Genomic DNA, 26,825 nt, shown 5'->3' with positions numbered 1-26,825 from the left:
AGGCTTGCTCTTTAAAGTTTTTTTTAGCAAGCGTCAATGACAAGTCAGGACAGGTTGTTTCATTGGGCAGCCATTACGAACACAGGCTGTAAAACAGTGATCACTAAGGTCAATACAGAAAACAGCAGACTGATACCTATCAGGATTATTTGTGAGGTTAACACCAAGGAGAGTAGCTGTTTCTAGGTGTTTGGAGTCATACCTTGTGGGATTGGTAATAATCCGAGAAAGATTTAGGGAGTCCCATTGCTTTAGGACTTGGTCAGGTGCTTTAAGCATATCCCAGTTTAGGTCACCTAGCAGGACACATTCAGACTTAGTGTAAGGGGCCAGGAGAGATCTTAGGGCAGGTAGGGTACAGGCCGGTGCTGATGGTTAATGCTTAAAAACAGCAAATCAAATTGATTGTAGACAGACTTGGTGGAGACAACCGAGCACTGAAGGTGATCCTTGGTAAAGATTGCCACTCCACCTCCTTTGAAGATCTGTCTTGTCAAAAAAGGTTATAACCAGAAAAGTTCACATCAGTGTTGAAAACACTCTTTCTTAACCACGTTTCAGTAATGACCAACACATCTGGATTGGAGCTGTGAACCCACACTTTAAATGTATCCATTTTAGGTAATAAGCTTGAAGTGTCAATTTGCAGAAAACCCAGACTTTTACGAGAGCAGAAATCAGTGAAACAGATATCAGAGAACAAGTCTGAATTGGGGCTAGCAACAGTAGATGGGCTAGGGTGTATATGCACATTTCCAGATATCATCAGCAGTAATACAATCAGGGCATGGCAGAGGACTGGGAGAACTCTGCAGTGTTGATTGTTTATGACATTTGGATGTGCATCAGATGGCAACAAGATAATATTGTACAGCAATTTCATCAGATAACATGAATACAAAGCCGGCGAGAGGTAGTTAGAATACGATGGGAGGCCAAGAGTCTGTGTAACCAATAGAGTCAGAGTCCAGAGCTTGGGAACAAACATAGTCTGTCACACCATTGGATAAATAAGCAAGTTCATAGTCAATAAAGCCCTGTTGATTGTAGCCTATAGAATGTTGTCTCACTCCTTTTCAATGGCTGTTCGAAGTTGCTGGTTATTGGCGGGAACTGGAACATGCTGTCGTACACGTCGATCCAGAGCTTCCCAAACATGTGCAGCCATGGAAGAACTGGGATATTTTCAGTTTCCAGGAATTGTGTACAGATCCTTGCGCCATGGGGGTGTGCATTATCATGCTGAAACATGAGGTGATGGCGGCGGATGAATGGCCCGACAATGGATCTCGTCATGGTATCTCTGTGCATTGAAATTGCCATCGATAAAATGCAATTGTGTTCGTTGTCTGTAGTTTATGCCTGCCCATACCATAACCTCACCACCACGGGGCACTCTGTTCACAACACTGACATCAGCAAACAGCTCACCCACACAAAGCCATACACGCTGTCTGCTATCTGCTCGTACAGTTGAAAGCGGGATTCATCCATTCCTACAGGGTGCCAGTGGCCATCGAAGGTGAGCATTGGCCCACTGAAGTCGGGTTACGACGCCGAACTGCAGTCAGGTCAAGACCCTGGTGAGGACGACGGGCACGCAGATGAGTTTCCCTGAAATGGTTTCTGACAGTTTGTGCAGAAATTATTTGTTCGTGCAAACTCACAGTTTCATCTGCTGTGACAAAACTGCACATTTTAGGGTGGCCTTTTATTGTCCCCAGCACAAGGTGCACCTGTGCAATGATCATGCTGTTTAATCAGCTTCTTGATATGCCACACCAGTCAGGTAGATGGATTACTTTGGCAATGGAGAAATACTCACTAACAGGGATGTAAACAAATTTGTGCACAACATTTAAGAGAAATACGCTTTTTGTGCATATGGAACATTTCTGGGTTCTTTTATTTCAGCTCATGAAACACGGGACCAACACTTTACATGTTGCGTTTATTTTTTTGTTCCACGTACAATGACATTTTAGTAATTTGGCAGATGCGATACTATCCTGAAGCTGAAAGCAAGAGGCAAAGTAAGAGGGTCGCCCAAAATCTGTCCGCGCAGATTACGCAGCAAGTGAGGTGTTTTTGTCTGGAGGGCAATGTGAAAGTGACAAATTTGTTTTAAGATGAAAGTGAATTGCTATTTTGATAGCTGAGGCTTATTTGATTTCATAATGCTTTGGTTGTTACGAGTGTATTGATAAGTTTTCTACAAAAGATCATCAGAATGTTCCCACCTGATCTCGCCTCCTCCTGCCTTTCACCTTTGCAGACATGTATTTCCATTGTTAAAGCGGCCAGTGGACTATCAATATAATAGATCATCTTTGCATGAAGTCCGTTCTCATTTCTTAATGGGACCTCTCCAAGGTTCAGATAAGACAAATGGTAACAGCTCCACTCACTGACTTTAACAGACTAATGAATGTACCAGAGAGCCACACAAGCCAGCAGAAGCGCAGCCCTCTGGGACTGGGGTTGTGCACCCCGAGTCTAGGGGTTGATTCTGGCCTGGAGAACAGTGGTACTCACATCTCTTCCTGGATCCCCTAGTTTCCCTGGGTCTCCCTGTAACACCAAGGGAAAATAATTGAGAGACAACTAAAGACAGTAATGTTTATGTCATGTTCACTGTACCCTGAGAATCTACAGCTGTTGTAATGTCTGTATGACAGAGACAGAGGTACTGACCCTCAGGCCGGCCGTTCCTGGTGCCCCTGGTTTGCCATCCAGACCGTTGCGTCCATCCAGCCCAGACGCACCTCTCTCTCCCTACAGAGAGGAGCACACATGATGCATAGAGTATGATCAGATTAAGGGCTGCACAGTGGTTGTATTGGACCTGGAACATTTTGCACAAGAGGATAAAACTCTACTACTACTGTGGAAAGGCAATTCAGTGCTCCAGCGTCATTACTCAGAGTTAGTTCAATGTTTGAAAATTACTACAGTGAGGTATTTCTTAGGATGCAGAGCATGTGTGTATACAGTAGTAAGTTGCATGTCTCAGGCTATGGTGATGTTGTGAGCAGGCCCCACTGAGCTTCATCCCACTGGGAATCTGCAGACTGGTAAACAGGATCCGGTGGAATGAAGGACAGCGCAACCTGCCAATCACCAGCCAGTTTGGAGAACCATATCCTATCAGGATTTGTCAATTAGAAAATCTGCCTGTGTGAGAATGTGAGAAGTCACTGTAGCATGTGTTGTTCAGACCTTCTCTCCTGGGCCTCCTCTCTCTCCTGTGTCACCCTGGAGAAAAATAAAAAAAGAGCCATGAGTGAAATAGAGAGAGGGGAGGAGAGAAGCATAGAGTGATTAGACAGACAGACAAACATAAGAGATAGACATACAGGCAGACAGAAAGACAGACACACTTGACAGAAAAACAGACAGACACACATGACAGGCAGACAGTGACTTACTCTCGACCCTGGAGGTCCACGCTGTCCCTCGAGACCCTACACAGACAAACAACAGAGCAGGTGAGACAGAGAGAAGACACAGGGTAAGAATTACACACACTACAGCACACAGACAGACAGCCATCACAGGTCAGTATACTCAGTAACTGCCGAAGCTTAGGTTTCTCAAGAAACTAGATTTGGAAGGATAGCCCCGTAAGACTCTGCTTAAAGTTTAGAGGTAGTTTAGAGGCAGTGACCGATCAAGGGTACTTATCCATTGAAAACGTGACATCCTACAAATACCTAGGTATATGGTTGGATGACAAGGTTTCTTTAAACCCAATTAGAAATTGTGTTTTTATTTTCGTAATAAGGCTTGCTTCCCCCTTATAGCTAGAAAGGAGCCGAGTGGCGCAGCGGTCTAAGGCACTGTATCTCAGCGCTACAGACCCTGGTTTGATTCCAGGCTGTACCACAACCGACCGTGGTTGGGAGTCCCATAGGGCGGCGTAAAATTGTCCCAGTGTCGCCTGGGTTTGGCCGGGGTAGGCCGTCATTGTAAATAATAATTTATCTTACCTGACTTACCTAGTTAAATAAAAGGTCAAAATAAATAAAAAAGCTTGTTCAGGCCACTTTTCTCTCTGTAATTGATTATGGTGACTTGTTGTATATGCATGCAGCCTCAACAGTCTTACAGAGACGGGACTCTGTTTATCATGCATCCTTGCGCTTTATTACAAATGCCAAGTCACTCACCCACCATTGCACCTTTTACCAAATGGTGAGTTGGACCTCACTTTATATGGCACTAACCTAAATGTGTATGTGTTAATCTACAGAATGTGTTCATCTACAAAGCCCTTTTGAGTAAACTTCCTCTTCACCTCTGTAGTCTGGTCACCATACCCGGTCTGCTAGGTGGTTGCTACTTAAAGTCCTCAGGACATTTACAGTATTAGGCAAGACTGCCTTCTCGTCTTGTGCATGGAATAGTCTACAATCTATGCTTCATCTAGATACGTTAGCGCCACTGAATTCATTTAAAATGTTGATGAGAGACTGTTACAGAGGAGTTTTTTTTAGGCTGGATCATGTTGTTGTATGTTTTAATTCTGTAATGTATTGATTGTTGCTGCCTTCTTGGCCAGGTCTCCCTTGAAAAAGAGACTCTGGGTCTCAATGGGCTTTTCCTGGTTAAATAAAGGTTAGATAAGAGACAGAGACAGCAGTCTTACTCACCCGGAGCCCCGCAGCCCCTGAGGACCCTGCCTCGCCCTTCTGACCTTTGCCCCCATGCTCTCCCGGGTCACCAGCATCTCCCTAGACACAGGAAGTGACGTCAGACACTGGGAGGTTAGGTGTACTGAGAGAGAGAGCTGTGCTGTATACATACAAAGATGTGTTCGTACAATGTTATAAGTAAGTAAAGGACATCTACATACCTTTTCTCCTCTTTCTCCTTTAAGCTTTTGCTCTGTATCGCCCTGTAGAAGTTAGAGACAGAGAGATGTAGGTAGCTATGTGGTTCTGATTGCTCATTCAGTTAGTACGGTGCTTGTAATACTATTTATTTGGTATGATTCTCACAAGGGCCATATTTGTTGACTGAAAGTCACATTTAGCCTCTGCTAAATGAACATATTGTTAAAGAGTTATAATCTTATCAGGACTCACCACCTTCCCTGGAGGTCCTGGGCGGCCTTGAGCTCCCTATTGTGTCATAAACAACATACAGTTTTGTTACATTGAGCAGATTGGAACTATTCTATCAGATTAGATAACAAACAGCATAACCTCTGACCTCAACTCCTTTCTCTCCTCTTGGTCCAATAGGTCCTGGGCTGCCCTGTGGATGACACACCATACACATCACACCACACACACACAAACTGTCACTAAAGACAGACACCAACTGCTACTGTATTACTCACAGTAACCAACACAAATACTGACACATATAGAGTATCAGATGAATCTGGCAGAAGAGTGTCACATTAATTATTGACTGATTCATGGGTGTACAGAAGTGTCACGTCACAAACATGTGTCTCACATGTCTTCCATGCTCTCAATAATTTTTACACAGAAGACACAGACAGTATATCAGCTCAATCTGTCAGAGGAGTGTCACATTGTCACATAAACATGTGTCTCACATTACGTCCATGCTCTCCAGGGTCTCCCAGGTCTCCCTTCTCTCCTGCTCGTCCAGGCTGACCCGCAAGGCCCTGAGGACGGGGGATAAAACCCACACAGATTATGCTTAGTTACCATGGTAGTCCTAAAAACATCTTAGAAAAGAAAGGAAAAGCTGCACACTGATGGCTCAGATGCAAAACTGCATTTAATCAACAACAGCTAAGCGGTCTTCATCAGGATTTAATCTGTCCTGACAACATCCACTTCATATCATGTTGGTCATGGTTCATCAAATCAAATTTTATTGGTCACATACACATGTTTAGCAGATGTTATTGCAAGTGTGGCGAAATGCTTGTGCTTCTTGTTCCGACAGTGCAGCAATATCTAACAAGTAATATCTAACAATTTCACAACAAATACCTAATACACACAAATCTAAGTAAAGGAATGGAATAAGAATTTATAAATATATGGATAAGCAATTTCACTGATTGATCACTAATGTAGGTCATGATCAATCACCATATACAGTACTGCAAGACGATTCTGAAAATAGGGCATAAAGAGAGTTTTTAAAAATGTTTTATAGTGTCCCCTCTCATTGAAGCCATGGAAATTCAAGGCCGACTGCGGTAATGCAGGCATTGTAAGCAGAAAACAGGATCCCCCATTATAGTGAATGGAAAAATGGCAATCTTCATGGTCAATCTTTGTGTAAATCTACACTGAACAAAAATATAAACCAACATGTAAAGTGTTGGTCCCATGTTTCATGAGCTGAAATAAAAGATCCCAGACATTTTTCATACGCACAAAAAGCTAATTTCTTCTTTGCCAAGATAACCCATCCACCTGGCATGTCAAGAAGCTGATTAAACAGCATGATCATTACACAGGTTCACCTTGTGCTGGGGACAATAAAAGGCCACTCTTAAAAGTGCAGTTTAGTCACACAACACAATGCCACAGATGTCTCAGGTTTTAAGAGAGCGTTCAATTGGCATGCTGACTGCAGGAATGTCCACCAGAGCTGTTGCCAGAGAATTGAATGTTAATTTCTCTACCATAAGCCAACTCCAACGTCATTTTAGAGAATTTGGCAGTATGTCCAAATGGCCTCAACCGGAGACCACGTGTATGGCATTGTGTGGGCGAGCGGTTTGCTGATGTCGACATTGTGAACAGAGTGCCCCATGGTGGTGGCGAGGTTATGGTATGGGCAGGCATAAACCACGGACAATGAACACAATTGCATTTTATCAATGGCAATTTGAATGCATAGAGATACCATGACGAGATCCTTTTAATGGTATCTATGACCAAAAAATCATATCTGTATTCCCAGTCATGTGAAATCCATAGATTAGGGCCAAATTAATTTATTTCAATTGACTGATTTCCTTATATGAACTGTAACTCAGTAAAATCTTTGAAATTGTTGCATTTATATATTTTTTGAAAATTATGCATGGTACAAAAAATGATATGTCCTTGAACCAAATCTTTTAAAATCACACACAGAAAAAGATATAAGGATAATTTAGTTGCCAATGGCAGCCTGCAGTACACAGGTCGGCCTTCAACAGTGAGAGGCGGCAGCACTGAGCTAGCCTGCAATGTCCATTCCAGGAGTAGCTCAAACGGTGCATGTTATGTCTCCTTGAGACACCATCTTAACCGACTTCATTTGGCTTCAATATGCTATTAGAATGAATGGTGTCATGTGATCAATGGCTTTGTCCATTCATTTACACCATGTATGTGACACAGACATGTGACTACTCACCCTTAGTCCTCTCTCCCCTGCCTTCCCTGGGAGTCCAGACTCCCCCTGGTGGAAGGAGCGAGAACAGATGGAAAATTAGAGAGACCGATGGAGGAGAGGAAGATGGGAAGTAGGAAGTGAGGAGACATAGAAACAGATACATGCTATGCTATTGTCTACTATTGTCTCTAGTCTCCACCAATCCCCTGTCAGATGAGCAGAGGGTCTGAGGCGTGACTGAATCATGTGACAATAATACACATCTCTCACTCACCAATATTAATAAAGAGAATGGGTGCCAGAGAGAGAGAAGTTGCATTCAAACATGGAACACTTTGAATGGAACTGATAGAACCAGATAAGGCAATAAGGGAGTGACAGAGAGAGACAGAGAGATGGAGACAGAAACAGATCGCGAGAACTTTGGAACTTTTATGAGTAAAATGTTTACAGTAAATGTATTAATTGTTTATTTCACATTTGTTTATTACCTATTTCACTTAACAAAATATGTTTCCAATGCCAATAAATACCTTAAAGTGAATTGAATTGAAAGAGAGAGAGAGAGAGAAAAAGAGATATCATGGTTTGTCACAGGACAAATTATATATAGAGAAGGAGAGATTGTTTCTTACGGGAGTGCCTTCGTCACCCTTGTCTCCTTTGGCTCCCTGCAAAACACAGTGATCCATATTTTAGTCCCATCATAGGGGGAGAACACCACACTGACACAGTCAAAATACATCAAACTTTTAAAACTGAACCCCACAACATCACATAGGGCAATGGTAAGAATTCAGACCCCTTCCCCTTTTCCACATTTTGTTGCGTTACAGCCGTATTATAAAATTGATTAAATATAATTTTTCCTCATCAATCTACACACAAAATACCCCATAATGACAACGTGAAAACAAGTTTAGAACACTCCTTAGCACATTACTTAAAAAATAAAAAACTGAAATACTTTATTTACATAAGTATTCAGACCCTTTGATATGACACTCGAAATTGAGCTCAGGCGCATCCTGTTTTCAATTGATCATCCTTGAGATGTTTCTCCAACTTGATTTGAGTCCAGCTGTGGTAAATTCAATTGATTGGACATGATTTGGAAAGGCACATACCTGTCTATATAAGGTCCTACAGTTGACAATGCATGTCAGAGCAAAAACCAAGTCATGAGGTTGAAGGAATTGTCCGTAGAGCTCCAAGACAGGATTGTGACGAGACACAGATCTGGCGAAGGGTGCCAAAAAATGTCTGCAACCTTGAAGGTCCCCAAGAACACAGTCAATCTTAAACGGAAGAAGTTTTGAACCACCAAGACTCTTCCTAGAGCTGGCCACCCAGCTAAACTGAGCAATTGGGAGAGCAGGGCCTTGGTCAGGGAGGTGATCAAGAACCTGATGGTCACTCTGACAGAGCTCCTGAGTTCCTTTGTGGAGACGGGAGAACCTCCCAGAAGGACAAATATCTCTGCAGCACTCCACCAATCAGGCCTTTATGGTAGAGTGATCTAGAAGAGCTCCCTTCGGTCTCAACGTAGACTTTGATCTGAAGCCATTCTTGTGATTATTGTGACTTTGCCATTGTAATTGTTTGTAAGCTTGTGTAGTCTAAAATGAATCTATGATTGTATGCTATCCATTTGTTGTTTGTATGCTGTTCTTTGTATGCCATTTTAATATTTGATAATTAACCAATGATATTAGGCCAAATAAAATCAAAATAAAATCAAATTTATTTATATAGCCCTTCGTACATCAGCTGATATCTCAAAGTGCTGTACAGAAACCCAGCCTAAAACCCCAAACAGCAAGCAATGCAGGTGTAGAAGCACGGTGGCTAAGAAAAACTCTCTAGAAAGACTCTCTTGGCCATGATTACAGACCCCTGTGTCTTTTGCCACTACATAAACAAGTCATCCCGCAGTGTTTGTGATTATACCCTGATGAAGACAGCTTGGCTGTCGAAACGTTGGTAATTAAATTATTGCATCTGAGCTCCAAGAGTGTGCGGCTCTCTTTTATCTTTATGGTAAAGTGGCCAGACAGAAGCCACCCCTCAGTAAAAGGCACATGACAGCTTGGAGTTTTCCAAAAGGGACCTGAAGGACTCTTAGACCATGAGAAACAAGATTCTCTGGTCTGATGAAACCAAGATTGAACTAATCGGCCTGAATGCCAAGCGTCACATCTGGATGAAACCTGGCACCATCTCTAAGGTGAAGAATGGTGGTGGCAGCATCATGCTGTGGGGATGTTTTTCAGCGGTAGGGACTGGGAGACTAGTCTGGATTGAGGGAAAGATGAACTTAGCAAATCCTTGATGAAGAGCGCTCAGGACCTCAGACTAAGAAAAAAAGGTTCACCTACCAACAGGACAACGACCCTAAACACACAGCCAAGACAAGACAACGCAGGAGTGGCTTTGGGACAACTATTGGAATGTCCTTGAGTGGCCCAGCCAGAGCCCAGACTTGAAGCCGATTGAACATCTCTGGAGAGACCTGAAAATAGCTGTCCAGCGACGCTCCCCATCCAACCTGACAGAGCTTGAGAGGATCTGCAGAGAAGAATGGGAGAAACTCCCCAATTTCAGGTGTGCCAAGCTTGTAGTGTCATACCCAAGAAGATTAGAGGCTGTAATCGCTGCCAAAGGTGCTTCAACAAATTACTGAGTTAAGGGTCTGAATACTTAGGTAAATGTGATATTTCCGTTTTTTATTTGTCAAATTTCTAAAAAACAGTTTTTGCTTTGACATTATGGGGTATTGTGTGTAGATTGATGAGGGGAAAAAACGATTTAATACAATACTTTAGAATAAGGTTGTAACGTAACAAAATGTGGGAAAAAAGTCAAGTGGGTTTGAATAATTCCTGAATGCACTGTATACAGAAAAGAGATTGCGGTAGACATGAAATAGACTTAGTAGTAGTAGTAGTATTGTTTAGGTATTATTCCAAAGAGTAGTTGTAGTAACAGTCATTAGTGGTGATGTACCTCTAGTGTCATCAGGGTATGAGGGGGAGAGAGATAGAAAGAAAGCCTTATATGACTGGTTAGGTTATCGTTATATCATAACAACACTTACACAACAAAGAGGTCAGAATTAGACACACTGTATTAGTACAGTTATTAGTTGCACTGGAATGGCAGTATGACATTCATTCCCTTTGTGGTAGTCTTGAATAACATACTAATAGTTTCATTGTCACCAACCCATTCCTAGTCAATCACCAAACATTTCTGTGAAAAACCCAACGATAAAGCCTTGCGTTCCTATTTTTTTTATTTGTTTCACGCTGTTGGTGGTAGATGCACTTGATTCCGCAGCCCTAGCATCAGGAAGGCAAATGTTCCCATTTTGAACCATTTCATGTAGAACTTCGCCTACCCTTGTCAGGCCCAGAGGGAAAATCAAGTGCACTTATAGGCCTACCACTGGCCAATCAGATAGATCACCGTGTCTGCACAGTTTCCTTGCACTATAGACTGTAAAAAGGACCCTCGAACAGATTTGAAAACTTTTAAAACCATGACTAGAGAGAGACTCAATGAATACAGCAAAGAGCTGCTGAGTTTATGAGTAAGTTCATGTTTCATTTGTTATTCAGCACTGCCAATACTTTGTTCGACGCAAATTTTTTTTTGCCTGCATTACAGTTGGCTATATCGGTCCGTTAATACAGGACTAGTAAAGGCCCAGTGCACTACTTTTGTAAGAATAAAAAATAAAAATAAAAATAAATATATATATATATACAAAAATGTACATTCTTACTTTTCAGGGCCTGCTGCAGCAACCTCAGCATCCCTACTTCCTGTGGCTATGTTTAAATTGTTATTATTGGCAGCTTGTGTCTTTTTTTATATCAAGGAATATTTCACTTTCTCTGGCCATAGAAGTAACAACATTAATTGGTGCATGAAGCAGAAATAATGCAGTGTGACTTAAGTTTTGCCATCAGCTAAAAGTCTGGCCCTTTTCTCATGGAGGAAGGGAGAGAGCCGGGACGGTGAGTCGGGTGAGAGGCAGCCTCACCGCTGTTCCCTCCCTCCCCTCAGACTGACCATCAGATGCAGGGCATCAGTCCAGCAAAAAAGCAATTTATTATGCTCACTCAGCTGTGCCTCACAAGTAATACAACAAACGATCTATTACCAGTGTGATCATATACCTACAATTTTGAAATATAATGTCAAAATGGTCTGAGAAGAACAACATTGGCAGTGCAATTCAAGTGTAGCCAAAATGCAGTGATAATATACAGTCGTGGCCAAAAGTTTTGAGAATGGCACAAATATTAATTTTCACAAAGTTTTCTGCTTCAGTGTCTTTAGATATTTTTGTCAGATGTTACTATGGAATACTGAAGTATAATTACAAGCATTTCATAAGTGTCAAGGGCTTTTATTGACAATTACATGAATTTGATGCAAAGAGTCAATATTTGCAGTGTTGACCCTTCTTTTTCAAGACCTCTGCAATCTGCCCTGGCATGCTGTCAATTAACTTCTGGGCCACATACTGACTGATGGCAGCCCATTCTTGCATAATCAATGCTTGGAGTTTGTCAGAATTTGTGGATTTTTGTTTGTCCACCCGCCTCTTGAGGATTGACCAAAAGTTCTCAATGGGATTAAGGTTCTTGGGAGTTTCCTGGCCATGGACCCAAAATATCAATGTTTTGTTCCCCGAGCCACTTAGTTATCACTTTTGCCTTATGGCAAGGTGCTCCATCATGCTGGAAAAGGCATTGTTCGTCACCAAACTGTTCCTGGATGGTTGGGAGAAGTCAGCTGGTCCTTTTGTGGCAGGACTGAAATGCAGTGCAAATGTTTTTTTGCAATTCAGTTCATTTGCATGGCAACGAGGGACTTTGCAATTAATTGCAATTCATCTGATCACTCTTCATAACATTCTGGAGTATATGCAAATTGCCACCATACAAACTGAGGCAGCAGACTTTGTGAAAATTTATATTTGTGTCAATCTCAAAACTTTTGGCCACGACTGTATTGGTCCTGTAGCCTACTGCACGAACCTCATCACTGCATAACTGTTTTTAATTGGTTAATGTTGCATAGGCTTACATTTTTGAAGTCATGTTTTTAAAGAAATCTGAGCGGTAGATCTCGGGTTGCATTTCGGCTCAGAAAGTGATTCTGGCTCAGAAAAGGTGGGTGACTACTGCTCTAGGTTGATTGAACTGGAGAAATAAAAGTGTAGATGTAAAAAGGTAATGGGCCCAGTAGTGAAGAAGCAGAGTTTGAGAAAATACAATAGGTATAACATAATAGTAGTATAGTTATAACAGAGTAGTAGTATTAGAGTGATAACAGGTCGTTAAGCGCAGTAAGTGACTACTATTGAAACAGGGATGGTTTGCATTGGGTGCGTGATAGTATAACATGCAGGGGTTTGGCAGAGGTGAAAAGCTCCAGGGTGGAATGGGTAGTGTCTCAGACCTCTTTCCCAGGGATGCCATTCTTTCCTGCGGGTCCGGCTCGTCCTGTCTCCCCTCTCTCTCCTGGTTCACCTGAATCCCCCTACAAAACCAATAAGAACACATCAGCTGGACACGACACAGTAGTTTTACTATGAGAAAGCTAAGAATTACTTACAAGAATGTACAAGTTACTTTATGAGAAAGCAACACTGATGCAACAGAAATACTAAATAGAAGTTCAAATAAAAAAAGTGTCTCACCTTGATCCCCAGTCTTCCAGCTAAGCCAGAGAGTCCCTAAAGGGGAAAGAACATGTTTAGGTGTTTACAGACTGTCAGTCTGAGTATGTAGGACATGACCTACATGCTGAGCATCTTTCAGCAGCTACACAGGGAAGCTCAATGAATGATACATATGTTTTACAATATACCTTTGGGGGCTTTCTGCAGAGACAATACCAGTCAAAAGTTGGGACACACCTACTCATTCAAGGGTTTTTCTTTATTTTGACTATTTTCTATATTGTAGAATAACAGTGAAGACATCAAAACTATGTTAAACAAATCAGAACGACAGATTTTTACCTCAGGGATTCGATCTAGCAAACTTTCGGTTAATGGCCCAACACTCTAACCACTAGGCTACCTACCACCCCTTCATAAGGTAGTCACCGGGAATGCATTTAAATTAACAGGTGTGCCTTGTTAAAAATGTATTTGTGGAATTTCTTTCTTTCTTAATGATTTTAAGCCAATCAGTTGTGTTGTGACAAGGTAGGGGTGGTATACAGAAGATAGCCCTATTTGGGAAAAGACCAAGTCCATATTATGACAAGAACAGCTCAAATAAGCAAAGAGAAATGACAGTCCATTATTACTTCAAGACATGAAGGTCAGTCAATCCAGAAAATGTAAAGAACTTTGAAAGTTTCTACAAGTGCAGTAAAAACCATCAAGCGCTGTGATGAAACTGGCATTCAGGAGGAATGCCACAGGAAAGGAAGACCCAGAGTTACCTCTGCTGCAAAGGATATGTTCATTAGAGTTACCAGCCTCAGAAATTGCAGCCCAAAAAAATGCTTCACAGAGTTCAAGTAACAGACACATCTCAACATCAACTGTTCAGAGGAGACTGGGTGAATCAGGCCTTCATGGTCAAATTGCTGAAAAGAAACCACTACTAAAGGACACCAATAAGAATACAAGACTTGCTTGGGCCAAGAAACACGAGCAATGGACATTAGACTGGTGGAAATCTGTCCTTTGGTCTGAGTCCAAATCTGAGATTTTTGGTTACAACCGCCATGTCTTTGTGAGACAGAGTAGGTGAACGGATGATCTTCGCATGTGTGGTTCCCACCGTGAAGCATGGAGGAGGAGGTGTGATGGTGTGCGGGTGCTTTGCTGGTGACACTGTCTGTGATTTATTTAGAATTCAAGGCACACTTAACCAGCATGGCTACCACAACATTCTGCAGCGATGCACCATCCCATCTGGTTGCGCTTAGTGGGACTATCATTTGTTTTTTAACAGGACAATGACGCAATACACCTCCAGGCTGTGTAAGGACTATTTGACCAAGGACAGTGATGAAGTGCTGCATCAGATGACCTGGCATCCACAATCATCTGACCTCAACCCAATTGAGATAGTTTGGGTTGAGCTGGACCACAGAGTGACAGAAAAGCAGCCAACAAGTGTTCAGCATATGTGGGAACTCCTTCAAGAATGTTGGAAACGCATTCCAGGTGAAGCTGGTTGAGAATGCCAAGAGTGTGCAAAGCTTTCATCAAGTGGCTACTTTGAAGAATCTCAAATATAAAATATATTTGATTTGTTTAACACTTTTTTGGTTACTACATGATTCCATATATTATTTCATAGTTTGATGTCTTCACTATTATTCTACAATATAGAAAACAATAAAGAAAAAAATGTATATCAAGGAGATTTGTAGCTTAGATAAAGACTGATAAATGATCACAGCTTCCTCTGAACTCACCCGATCCCCCTGCTCTCCTTTAGATCCAGCCTGGCCAGGAGAGCCAGTACCTGGGGAACCCTGGAAGAATGAAAGAGGAGAGAAATTAGAGAATGAGAGACAGTGAGTAACAGAAAGACAGATGAACAGCATAAAACACTGATACCTGCTTGCATAGCGAACATCATTAAATCCCCTGTACACACACACATGCCGAGCACAAACACACACCACCGAAGGGCATGGAGTGCCTGTTTCATGCAGCGCACCATCATGTAACCTGTGGGTACCAACTCACTTTTTCACCTTTCTGGGCTGGATCGCCCTTCTGGCCCCTGGGCCCCTCTGGACCTGGCAGACCCGGCTCACCCTGAGGAAAGAGAGGAGAAGGGGAAGAGAGAATGAGTCTATGGAGAAAGTGTTGTAACTGTGTCCAGTACATCAACATATCAACCATTAATATGGAGATGGGAAGTATGAGGAAGTAAAAGTGAGAAACTTGCCTGTTCACCTTTCTTCCCACCTAATCCTGGCCCCTGGATGTGTAGAAATGTACAAAAGGAGGAAATATCACTGTATATTACTGTAGAGAAGTACTTCCATAAAAATCCATAAAAATCAAACATATCGGTCCATCTAATTATGAGGCATCAAAATAAACCATGTATGAGGTGACTCACACTCCGGCCAGGTTCTCCTTTAGCGCCCTCACTGCCCTGGAGACAGACAGGTTAGGGTGTTTTTATCTGATGTTCATCTATGTTTAGTTGATGTCATTGTTCTGATTACATTACATAGTTCACTCATGTTTATTTTGTGGAGATTCCATTTAAATGATCAGAGTCAGTCAGACTGTATTAGCCTCACCTTCTCTCCTGGTAATCCACTGGTGCCAGGCAAACCCTGTGAGAAAGTCAACACACACTTACTCACATACACACACACCTGACTCACGCATTGTAATAAAATATCACAAATATCTAAAGACTCTGCATGCATCATCAAATCCTATAACTGAACAACATCAATCAATAGTGGTGGGTCACGATGTGAAGATGACTCAAATCATGTAGAGGTACAGTAAGACATGGTTACTCACCCTCAGGCCTGGAGCCCCTGTAGAGCCTGGCTGTCCACTCTCCCCCTGAAACACACAGCGCCACACTGTGGTCAGAACAACACACTGCATGACAACCCTCAGCAGGCATTACCGACACCTGTGACCTTCATGCTAATACAAATGGATTCGGTTCAGTGTAGGAGTAAAAGTGAGCAAGCAAGGATAAGGATAAATACTAGTGAACACATGAAAACGGAAAACAAATGTGAAACTCCTATACTGTAGCTGTACAATATCTAGCGTCATGGTCATGAACAAGGTCACAGTGAAAAGAGGCATAACCAAATGCATGGTACTCACCCTCTCCGCTGCCAAGCCAGCAAGTCCTCTCTCCCCCTGGAAAGGCAACACAGTCAGTTACAACCCAGAGCAGACAAACCAGTTTAACAGCAGCAGTCTAACTGGGTTAGAGGGGCTGTATCCATACTCACCCTGTCACCTTGTGATCCAGGCTCACCTGGCTGGCCCCGGTCCCCCTGAGAAGATAGAGAGAACAGGGTCATCCATCCACCCAAACCCACCCAACCACCCAAATATACATTCTATCATACATTCCCAAACATGGAGATTTGATTCAATGTTTTGCATTGTCTAACCTTGAGTCCAATGCTCCCAGCAGGCCCACGGGGACCCTAAAACACACAAACGTGTTGGAATATGTTGTACATGACTTGAGTATGTCCTTCATTTTACAGTAAAAATATATCTATGTACGCATGTATGTACTGTACAAAAGTATGTGGACACCCTTTCAAATTAGTGGATTTGGCTATTTCAGTCACACCCGTTGCTGAAAGGTGTATAAAATTGAGCACACAGCCATATGATCTCCATAGACAAGCAGTGGCAGTAGAATGGCCTTACTGAAGAAAGAGCTCAGTGACTCTCAACGTGGCACCATCATAGCATGTCACCTTTCCAACAAGTCAGTTAGTCAAATGTCTGCCCTGCTAGAGCTGCCCCAGTCAACTGTAAGTGCTGTTATTGTGAAGTGGAAACGTCTAGAAGCAACAACGTCTCAGCCGCGAAGTGGTAGGACACACAAGCTCACAGAACGGGACCGGCGAGTGCTGAAGCACGTAGAGCGTAAAAATCGTCTGTCCTTGGTTGCAACACTCACTACCGAGTTCCAAACTGCCTCTGGAAGCAACATCAGCACAATAAATGTTCGTTGGGAGCTTCATGAAATGTGTTCCCATGGCCGAGCAGCTGCACACAAGCCTAAGATCACCATGTGAAATGCAAAGGGTCGGCTGGAGTGGCTCACTGCCATTGGACTCTGGAGCACTTAAAAAGCGTTCTCTGGAGTGATGAATCACACTTCACCATCTGGCAGTCCGTTTGGGTTTTGGCGGATGCCAGGAGAACGCTACCTGCATAGTGCCAACTGTACAGTTTGGTGGAGTCGGAATAATGGTCTGGCGCTGTTTTTCAGGGTTTGGGCAAGGCCCCTTAGCTCCAGTGAAGGGAAATCTTAACGCTACAGCATACAGTGACATTCTAGTTGAGTCTGTGCTTCCAACATTGTGGCAACAGTTTGGGAAAGGACCTTTCCGGTAACAAAATGTGGAAAAAGTCAAGGGGTCTGAATACTTCCCGAATGCACTGTATGTAAATGTGTATCCTACCCGGTCACCAGGCTCTCCTGCCTTCCCAGCCAGTCCTGGCAACCCCTCTGCACTCTCCCCCTGAAACATACAAAACACTCAGTACACACGCATATACTGTACATACACAGGCGCACACACACAGGCACACACACAGTACCAACCTTGTCTCCTTTGGCTCCTTGTTGTCCTGTAAATCCTCTGAGACCCTGAGCTCCTGGGTTTCCATTAGACCCCTGAACACAACAAGATATGGTAAATAAGTCAGTTATGGTAACACATCAAACCATAGATGTGTACAGTATAATTATCACCCCAGAGATCTGCAGGATACAAATGTAGGCACATATACAAAAAGACACACGTCGAGCTTACCGGTGATCCCTTCTCCCCCTTCACAGCCAAGCCACTGCCCACTCCTGGAGGTCCCTGTCAGCAGGACAAACAGACACACAGACAGAGAGAGACAGATAACAGAGAGGTCACAATCAGTATGCCCCATCATTCCTCCAGAGATGTATGCAATGAATCTACAAGACAAGCTAGGGATGGCCCTGTACGACTCACCCTCTCTCCGGTGCTGCCCTTGTCTCCCTGAAAGGAGAGAGGGAGAGGAAGAGAGTGAGAGAGAGAGAGAGGGATAGAGAGAGAGAGATAGAGAGAGAGGGGGATAGAGAGAGAGAGAGAGAGAGAGAGAGAGAGATAGAAATGATTAGTGATTGAGCATTGTAGTTTCGCAGACTACATCCCAGTATAGGAATACATTTGAATTCTAGACACGCACACGTGCGCCAACATACACCCACAGAAACACGCACACAATGCCAGTCTACTGCACTATGACAAAACATCAAGGCCTCTCTAAGTCTAAAGATGCTGGTTGTCAAGGAAACTGATGGAAGGGCATGATCAGGTGGAAGATGAAAACATAAAGAGGATGGTGACAGATATACCCAAAGGCAGAGAATGAAAAGAACCTAGAAATCTAAAATGTAATCCCACATTATCATATCACAACCATACTGTTGGGGGGTTACTCTTAGGGTGAAGATATATTTTACATGAGGAAGTAAAAGATATATGAACATCCCTCCCAGCACTTCAACCATTCCAAGTTAGAACCATCTGAGAACTTTTGAAATGGGGGCATGTTTTTGGGAGAAACTTGAATTGAACTTGAACTGATAAGGTGCCTGTTAGTAGTGCGCAGGTCAGCTGTTTGTTCACTGCCCACCCGCCCGCAATTGCTAATACCATATCAGCAACCGCCCGACTATATGTGATCAAGTGAAATCTGAGGCCCTATAATTAGATACATGTAGCTTCTCTTCTGTCATTACGTTGCCCTAGAAGACACAAAATGTCCAATTACATCAGTTTGACCAGTTGTAAGGGAAAAGAAAGCTGTGAAAACGACCCAACATGTTTCTGATAAGATTTCAGTTTGGCATACTTTATGTGGTTGAAATACTATCAGCTTTTATGATAAAGACAGCACCTCTACAGATGCTATCTAACTGAGCATTGCATGTTCTCAAGATGCAGAAGAAAAAATATATATATTTATCCTCTCCTGTTCCCAAGTACAAAACACAATATTTAATGACCCTAAACCCATCCGCCCTGCAGATATAACTGCGGGCACTGCGGGTTATGAGTCAACCCCCGCATCACTAGTGCCTGTGAAACGAGTAACAACTCTTTCACCTCAATGTGGCCATGTCAAATCAAATCAAATGTTATTTGTCACATGCTTTGTAAACAACATGTGTACACTAACAGTGCAATGCTTAATTATGCCTAATTATGCCTAATAATTATCCAACAATGCAGAGTTAAAGATAAAGAATAAAATAAAAATGTGACATAAGGAATAAATAGATGGATTAGCTGACAACATCAGGGAACCAATGCAAGCGCTTTAATGGGGCAGAAGTCTGTACGTGTTGTGTTTCTGGATGGCCAGCTAGCAACCGACAATGACAAGAAACTGCCATGTGGGGAATCGTAAGTGACTCGTTCCATCTAGTTTCATTTTGATCTTGATACCAAGTCTTGTTTTGAGGTGTTTTGACTGATTTCATGTCAATGTTATAATGTCAAAAATTCACGAGCGAGCTAACCAACAACTGTAGTGATGTATTTGAGAGACAACAAGTGCTTATTGTGCAAATGTATTTATGTTTTCAAAAAACATTGTAGACAAAATATAGTTTACATGTTGTCAACCATCTAAGCCAGGGGTAGGCAACCCTGGTCCTGGAGTGCTGCAGTACTTCATGTTTTTGATTTAACTGACCTAGAAGACCAGGTGTGTTGAATTTAGGCAATCACTGGACTGATAAATTAGCTCAGTTGTTCATGTGTGGTGCATAGTTGGAACAACATCCTACAGTACCAGAGGCACTCCAGAAACAGGGTTGCCTACCCCTTGACCCAGTTTGTTTTGCCCCATAGTTGTACAAACGTCAGTTTTGTTGCTGAACAACCAACCCATCTATACACAATAATATGCCTATATACAGGGAGTACCTGTCAATGTGCATGGTGCGTGGTAACTACATACATATTTTTAGTATTTAACTAGGCAAGTCAGTTAAGAACAAATTCTTATTTACAACAGTCAAACAGTGGGTTGACTGCCTTGTTCAGTGGAAGAACAACAGATTTTTACCTTGTCAGCTCAGTGATTCGATCTAGCAACCTTCCAGTTACTAGTCCAACGCGCTAACCACTTGGCTACCTGCCACCCCACATATACAGTGCCTTGCGAAAGTATTCGGCCCCCTTGAACTTTGCGACCTTTTGCCACATTTCAGGCTTCAAACATAAAGATATAAAACTGTATTTTTTTGTGAAGAATCAACAACAAGTGGGACACAGTCATGAAGTGGAACGACATTTATTGGATATTTCAAACTTTTTTAACAAATCAAAAACTGAAAAATTGGGCGTGCAAAATTATTCAGCCCCCTTAAGTTAATACTTTGTAGCGCCACCTTTTGCTACGATTACAGCATTAAGTCGCTTGGGGTATGTCTCTATCAGTTTTGCACATCGAGAGACTGACATTTTTTCCCATTCCTCCTTGCAAAACAGCTCGAGCTCAGTGAGGTTGGATGGAGAGCATTTGTGAACAGCAGTTTTCAGTTCTTTCCACAGATTCTCGATTGGATTGAGGTCTGGACTTTGACTTGGCCATTCTAACACCTGGATATGTTTTTTTTTTAACCATTCCATTGTAGATTTTGCTTTATGTTTTGGATCATTGTCTTGTTGGAAGACAAATCTCCGTCCCAGTCTCAGGTCTTTTGCAGACTCCATCAGGTTTTCTTCCAGAATGGTCCTGTATTTGGCTCCATCCATCTTCCCATCAATTTTAACCATCTTCCCTGTCCCTGCTGAAGAAAAGCAGGCCCAAACCATGATGCTGCCACCACCATGTTTGACAGTGGGGATGGTGTGTTCAGGGTGATGAGCTGTGTTGCTTTTACGCCAAACATAACGTTTTGCATTGTTGCCAAAAAGTTCAATTTTGGTTTCATCTGACCAGAGAACCTTCTTCCACATGTTTGGTGTGTCTCCCAGGTGGCTTGTGGCAAACTATAACCAACACTTTTTATGGATATCTTTAAGAAATGGCTTTCTTCTTGCCACTCTTCCATAAAAGGCCAGATTTGTGCAATATACGACTGATTGTTGTCCTATGGACAGAGTCTCCCACCTCAGCTGTAGATCTCTGCAGTTCATCCAGAGTGATCATGGGCCTCTTGGCTGCATCTCTGATCAGTCTTCTCCTTGTATGAGCTGAAAGTTTAGAGGGACGGCCAGGTCTTGGTAGATTTGCAGTGGTCTGATACTCCTTCCATTTCAATATTATCGCTTGCACAGTGCTCCTTGGGATGTTTAAAGCTTGGGAAATCTTTTTGTATCCAAATCCGGCTTTAAACTTCTTCACAACAGTATCTTGGACCTGCCTGGTGTGTTCCTTGTTCTTCATGATGCTCTCTGCGCTTTTAACGGACCTCTGAGACTATCACAGTGCAGGTGCATTTATACGGAGACTTGATTACACACAGGTGGATTGTATTTATCATCATTAGTCATTTAGGTCAACATTGGATCATTCAGAGATCCTCACTGAACTTCTGGAGAGAGTTTGCTGCACTGAAAGTAAAGGGGCTGAATAATTTTGCACGCCCAATTTTTCAGTTTTTGATTTGTTAAAAAAGTTTGAAATATCCAATAAATGTCGTTCCACTTCATGATTGTGTCCCACTTGTTGTTGATTCTTCACAAAAAAATACAGTTTTATATCTTTATGTTTGAAGCCTGAAATGTGGCAAAAGGTCGTAAAGTTCAAGGGGGGCGAATACTTTCGCAAGGCACTGTAGGTAGGGTTAAAGTGACTAGGCAAGAGGATAGATAATAAAGAGTAGCAGCAGCGTATGTGGTGAGTGTGAAAGTGTGTGTGTGTGTGTGTGTGTATGAGTGTTTGGTATCAGTATGCATGTGTGCACATGTTATGCGTGTGTGAGCGTATGTAGTGTGTGTGTGTTGGGCTGTCAGTGTAAACATGTGTGAGTGTGTGGGTAGAGTCCAGTGTGTGTCAGTGTCAGTGCAAGAGAGCAAAAAAGGGTCCATACAGGTAGTCTGGGTATTTAGCGGTCTTGTTCAGCAGCCTTAATATGGCTTGGGGGTAACCACTGTTCAGGGTCCTGTTGATTCCAGACTTGGTGCACTGGTACCACTTGCCGTGCGGTAGCAGAGAGAAATGTTGGGTGGGTAAAGAAATGTTTTTGGGCCTTCCACCACCTGGTATAGACGTCCTGGATGGCAGGGAGCTCGGACCCAGTGATGTACTGAGCCGTACTCACCACCCTCTGTAGCGCCTTGCGGTTGGGTGCCTTGCAGATGACTTACTAAGCAGTGATGCAGCCAGTCAAGATGCTCTCAATGGTGCAGCTGTATAACTTTTTGAGGATCTGACAGCCCATGCCAAATCTTTTCAGCCTCCTGAAGGGGAAGAGGTGCTGTCGTGCCCTCTTCACAATTGTGTGGGTGTGTGTGGACCATGTTAATTCCTTAGTGATGTGAATACTGAGGAACCTGAAGCTCTCGACCCGCTCCACTACAGCAGCCCCATTGATGTGGATGGGGGCGTGCTCGCTCCTCCATTTCCTGTAGTCCACGAAAGGCCCTTACAGGTTATACAGGTTACAGGCTGCTGGTACCCCTCTGCTGGTACTCATCTCTTTCTCCCCCCCATGTGTTCTGTTACTTGTTACTGTGTCAAGGGCCAGACCTGACCAGGGTAACTGACCTTAATGGAGAGGCCGGGGGTGCCTGGTATCCCTGGGCGACCATCCTGTCCAGGGGTCCCTGCAGGTCCCACAAAGCCCTTGGCCCCGTCATTCCCTGGACGCCCTAGGGTACCCTAGGTAACAGAGAGAACGTCATTCATCGTCATTCAGAATTAATTAAACTGAAGAGAATATGACTTACCATCACACGTGTCTGACTGTGTGTGTGTGTGTGTGTGTGTGTGTGTGTGTGTGTGTGTGTGTGTGTGTGTGTGTGTGTGTGTGTGTGTCTCTCACTGGTATTCCTGGGATCCCTGGTTCCCCTTTCCTCCCGGGCAGACCTCCTCCTGAAACAGCTGACCCTGGCTCACCCTGGAACAACACCAGAGAAACAGCTTTGTGAACATCCAACACACACACAGCAGATGGGATTACCTACAATAGTTCACAGAGGATAAAGAGATGTGCTGTACTCACCCTGTCGCCCCTGTCACCCTTTGTCCCTGGTGTTCCTGTAACCCCAGGATCACCCTGCCACAGAGAAAACATCAAACTTCATAATACAACAACACACACATAAAGACAAGATACAGTATAAACAGATCCCATTGGCGTTGCTGAGGAATACTCACAGGATCTCCTCTGACACCCGGTAGCCCCTGTGTACCCTGAAAAAGACAAAAGAGCAAAACATAAATAGCAAAACATAAAACAATATTTTGTTAAACCACATCTACAGCAGGTTGGACCAATTCAGTGGCAATGTGGTTAGAGTGCCACCCTGAGATTGAAAGGTTCAAAAATGGGACCAGATGCCTCTCTGCTTGGCACTCAGCATTAAGGAGATGGATTGGGGCTAAGGCCCTGCAGCCTAGTGTCCTCTCCAGGGGATATACCTGTACATCAAGCTGCCTACCCCTATGGGCCACTCAGAAAAGGCTTACATACTTACAACAGGTTGACCATCAACTACTTACAGTATAAGAACATCAGGATAAAAAACATTTGTTATTGGCAAGTTGATTTACACATTGTGATTGCCCCTGGCAGTAACTGTGGCCCCTGACTACTCACCGGCACACCTCCAGGGCCTGGGGTCCCTGGTCGCCCTGGCAACCCTGGATTCCCATCCAGACCAGGAAAACCCTGGAGAATAAACAACAGTAAATACAGCAGTACAGATGTAGGATCTTAATTTGAGCCAGTTTGCTACAGCAGGAAAATAATCCTACAGCAGGAAAATAATCCTACAGGAAATGTGGATTATAATGAACATACATGTTTAAAGAGGTTGATACATTTTTAGTTGGGGTAAATCAAATCTGACATTTTAAAGTGGAAATTACAAACTTTAGAAGCCTTTTTAAACCTCAGATACACTACAAGTTTGCGTATCCTCAGCAACCTTCTTAGCAATAAGAGTGATCAAATTAAGATCCTACATCTGTTCACTACATCACTACAGCAGTACACTACAACAGTACAAGTGTTGAGTATAAGTGTTAATGTGTACTCACCCTCTCCCCCTTCTCCCCTCTGACCCCCACTGTGGGGTCCTCACTTCGGCCAGGCTGACCCTGTCGCCCCTCAGGCCCTCTGGGGCCCTCCCTGCCAGGCAAACCATCACGACCCTGGAAATCACACACACATACACACACAATCTCAGTGGATGATACGTGGATGCTAATGTTTGAGCTATCAGTATTAGATCAGTAATCAGTGGTGAAAGACTCACAGGCTCTCCTTTGCGTCCGTCAGCACCGTCTCTTCCACTCTCTCCCTGTAACAGAGTAACTGATCAGGACATCTGACACAACTACTGACCATAGAGCTTCCAAGACAACATACAGTAACAGAAAATGGTATTAAAACAATTCAATTGTTACCTTTCCTCCTCGCTCCCCCCGGTCACCCTAGAGAGTAAAATGGACAGATATGAGAGATAGCAGGGCAAAGAGGGATGAAAAAGAGAGCACACAGAAGTTGAAAGGTGTGGTGAGAGTGTAATGATGGCTATGTGTGTGTGTGGATGGATGAGGTAAAGTACAGTAACTCACCCGAGGACACTGTACGGTACACTGCTCTGTCACTGGCCCCTGATATAGAAAACAGTAACATGCACACTGAGACACAGAGCACTCCACCATATTGTTGTCACTGAGTCCCTGGAAATGATTCACTGACTGACCGGGAGAGGTTACATTGACAGCAAAATCATGGGATCTACAGCATGGTCTGATTTCTAATCTCTCTCTCTCACCTCCCCTCCCCACCAACTTTTCCCCTCTTATCTCACCACTCCCTCTGGTATCCTGGCGACGCCACACAGCAGGTCAGCCAGGTCGGCGTGCAGGGTGCCCAGCTGGGTGGCATCACGGGCATATAGAAGGTTCTGGGTGCTGCCATCTGTCACTGCCTGGCGCAGCTCCTCAGAGTCCGCCCTACCTATACCCACCGCCAGCACCGTCACTCCTGATACACACACACACACAAAATATTGGACATGTTTCTATTTATTGTTCAAAATGTTAGTTTTAAAACAGTGTGTGACAAGGGACTGTAGGTTAAAATTTACTGTAGAAAATTCCATTAGTAGAGATGTGCAGTTGCTGTATATGTGCTTGTGTGTTTAACGCTCTCAACACAGTCTGTGTGAGGCTACCTGAGGCTTTGACAACACTGGCTGGGACAGTGATGTTGTCGGAGGATTTTTCATCTGCAATGATCACCACCGCACCAGGGACTCTGGGTCTACGACCAGCTGTGGGGCTGAGAAGGAACTGTCTGGTGAACGTCATTGCCTGGCCTGCAGGGGGAGATATACATTTAAATATCACCATAGAGATGTATAGAGATCTCAACTTTGTATCTGTGCCATTATGGTATCTGTGACAGCATTGGAATCACCACTGAGCTTATCTCTATTTTAAAGTAGTACGTTTTCTTCTTCTTTTGATGTTTGAAAAAAGTGTATAGCTAATATTGGTGATTTACTGCCACCTGCAGTGCTGGAGTCTTGAACCAAATGTTATGTGTCATTCATTTATTGTGGCCACTAGATGGCGGTGATATAGCTTAAAACCATTTACAAACTAGGCAAACCAATTTGAAGAAGGCAATGCTCTGAGCATTGGCTGATCGCTCCCAACCTACAGAAATCCCCACCAAGTTAACACTAAAATGGCAGAAGCCCTCAATGGCAATGTCCATGCAAAAATGGGTTATTTGAAGTAAGGATCTCTATACCTCTCAATGTTACATATACACATGCACAGGCATCCACACTCACACACAAACTCACACAAGTACGTACAAAACACACACACCTATAGCATTCCCTGGGCCATCCTCAAAAGGCGTAGACAGGATCTCCTGAAGCAGCGTCTCACTGTTGCTATGGCGATTTAGCAGGAACCAGACCTTTGGTCGGGCGCTGTACACTACAATCCCCAGCTAGAGGATACAGAAAGAACATGCCACAGAATCACACAGAAGAAAACTAGCAGGCAACACACACATATCACAGACGTCTGTAGGTGTACAGTACCTGTGAGTCCCGTTCTCCAATGGTGGTGAGGGAGCCAGCAGCGCTGGTCAGGAGGGAGAGCAGAGAATCAGCCAGGCTGGCCCGGTCCCTGGAAGCTGGAACCAGGAATACCACGTCGAGACGACCACCCACACACACTGAGGACAGAGACACAGTGAGAGAGGAGGGGTTGGAACATAATGGGCCAGTATGAGGACTAAGGAGAAGGGATGGAATGGAGTGACTGGTTAAAAAGGAGTGATATCAGTCTTACCAGTGCGTTCGTCCACTGAGGTCTCAGGGCCCACCTCCCTCTGGAAGTTGGGCTGCAGGGTGAAGCGGTATCTCAGACCCAGACGTAGCCCTGTCACCCTGTAGGAGCTGGATGACCCAGGCAGCGTGGTGGATTGACCCGGACCAGTATCTGGTTAGAGACCAAACACACACAGGCACCCACACAGACAAGTACGTACAAGTACATACACACACAATCACACACAAACAACGATTAG

At 43.5% G+C, this 26,825-nt stretch overlaps 1 protein-coding gene across 1 annotated transcript in view; it reads right to left on the bottom strand.

The window, feature by feature from the left end:
* LOC139369449 (collagen alpha-1(VII) chain-like) overlaps positions 1 to 26,825 on the bottom strand; it is a 102,365-nt gene that overhangs the window by 34,730 nt on the left and 40,810 nt on the right. The window contains exons 25-64 of the mRNA XM_071108713.1: positions 26,588 to 26,737; positions 26,335 to 26,471; positions 26,114 to 26,240; positions 25,450 to 25,593; positions 25,084 to 25,259; positions 24,845 to 24,883; positions 24,674 to 24,700; positions 24,523 to 24,567; positions 24,305 to 24,418; positions 23,862 to 23,933; positions 23,420 to 23,455; positions 23,265 to 23,318; positions 23,085 to 23,159; positions 22,808 to 22,921; positions 18,052 to 18,078; positions 17,860 to 17,913; positions 17,649 to 17,720; positions 17,506 to 17,565; positions 16,474 to 16,509; positions 16,309 to 16,353; positions 16,178 to 16,213; positions 15,857 to 15,901; positions 15,625 to 15,660; positions 15,438 to 15,473; positions 15,261 to 15,293; positions 15,056 to 15,127; positions 14,779 to 14,838; positions 13,037 to 13,072; positions 12,796 to 12,876; positions 7,956 to 7,991; positions 7,342 to 7,386; positions 5,570 to 5,641; positions 5,215 to 5,259; positions 5,088 to 5,123; positions 4,856 to 4,897; positions 4,653 to 4,733; positions 3,429 to 3,464; positions 3,220 to 3,255; positions 2,695 to 2,775; positions 2,536 to 2,571 (exon numbers count right to left, since the gene is read on the bottom strand). Of these exons, the coding sequence (XP_070964814.1) occupies positions 2,536 to 2,571; positions 2,695 to 2,775; positions 3,220 to 3,255; positions 3,429 to 3,464; positions 4,653 to 4,733; positions 4,856 to 4,897; positions 5,088 to 5,123; positions 5,215 to 5,259; positions 5,570 to 5,641; positions 7,342 to 7,386; positions 7,956 to 7,991; positions 12,796 to 12,876; positions 13,037 to 13,072; positions 14,779 to 14,838; positions 15,056 to 15,127; positions 15,261 to 15,293; positions 15,438 to 15,473; positions 15,625 to 15,660; positions 15,857 to 15,901; positions 16,178 to 16,213; positions 16,309 to 16,353; positions 16,474 to 16,509; positions 17,506 to 17,565; positions 17,649 to 17,720; positions 17,860 to 17,913; positions 18,052 to 18,078; positions 22,808 to 22,921; positions 23,085 to 23,159; positions 23,265 to 23,318; positions 23,420 to 23,455; positions 23,862 to 23,933; positions 24,305 to 24,418; positions 24,523 to 24,567; positions 24,674 to 24,700; positions 24,845 to 24,883; positions 25,084 to 25,259; positions 25,450 to 25,593; positions 26,114 to 26,240; positions 26,335 to 26,471; positions 26,588 to 26,737 (2,585 nt within the window). The remainder of the gene's footprint in view (positions 1 to 2,535; positions 2,572 to 2,694; positions 2,776 to 3,219; positions 3,256 to 3,428; positions 3,465 to 4,652; positions 4,734 to 4,855; positions 4,898 to 5,087; positions 5,124 to 5,214; positions 5,260 to 5,569; positions 5,642 to 7,341; positions 7,387 to 7,955; positions 7,992 to 12,795; positions 12,877 to 13,036; positions 13,073 to 14,778; positions 14,839 to 15,055; positions 15,128 to 15,260; positions 15,294 to 15,437; positions 15,474 to 15,624; positions 15,661 to 15,856; positions 15,902 to 16,177; positions 16,214 to 16,308; positions 16,354 to 16,473; positions 16,510 to 17,505; positions 17,566 to 17,648; positions 17,721 to 17,859; positions 17,914 to 18,051; positions 18,079 to 22,807; positions 22,922 to 23,084; positions 23,160 to 23,264; positions 23,319 to 23,419; positions 23,456 to 23,861; positions 23,934 to 24,304; positions 24,419 to 24,522; positions 24,568 to 24,673; positions 24,701 to 24,844; positions 24,884 to 25,083; positions 25,260 to 25,449; positions 25,594 to 26,113; positions 26,241 to 26,334; positions 26,472 to 26,587; positions 26,738 to 26,825) is intronic.

This window comes from Oncorhynchus clarkii, chromosome 17 (genome assembly GCF_045791955.1).
Source record: "Oncorhynchus clarkii lewisi isolate Uvic-CL-2024 chromosome 17, UVic_Ocla_1.0, whole genome shotgun sequence".
Classification (NCBI taxonomy): Eukaryota; Metazoa; Chordata; class Actinopteri; order Salmoniformes; family Salmonidae; genus Oncorhynchus; species Oncorhynchus clarkii.
This window is presented reverse-complemented; position numbering and strand designations above follow the sequence as displayed.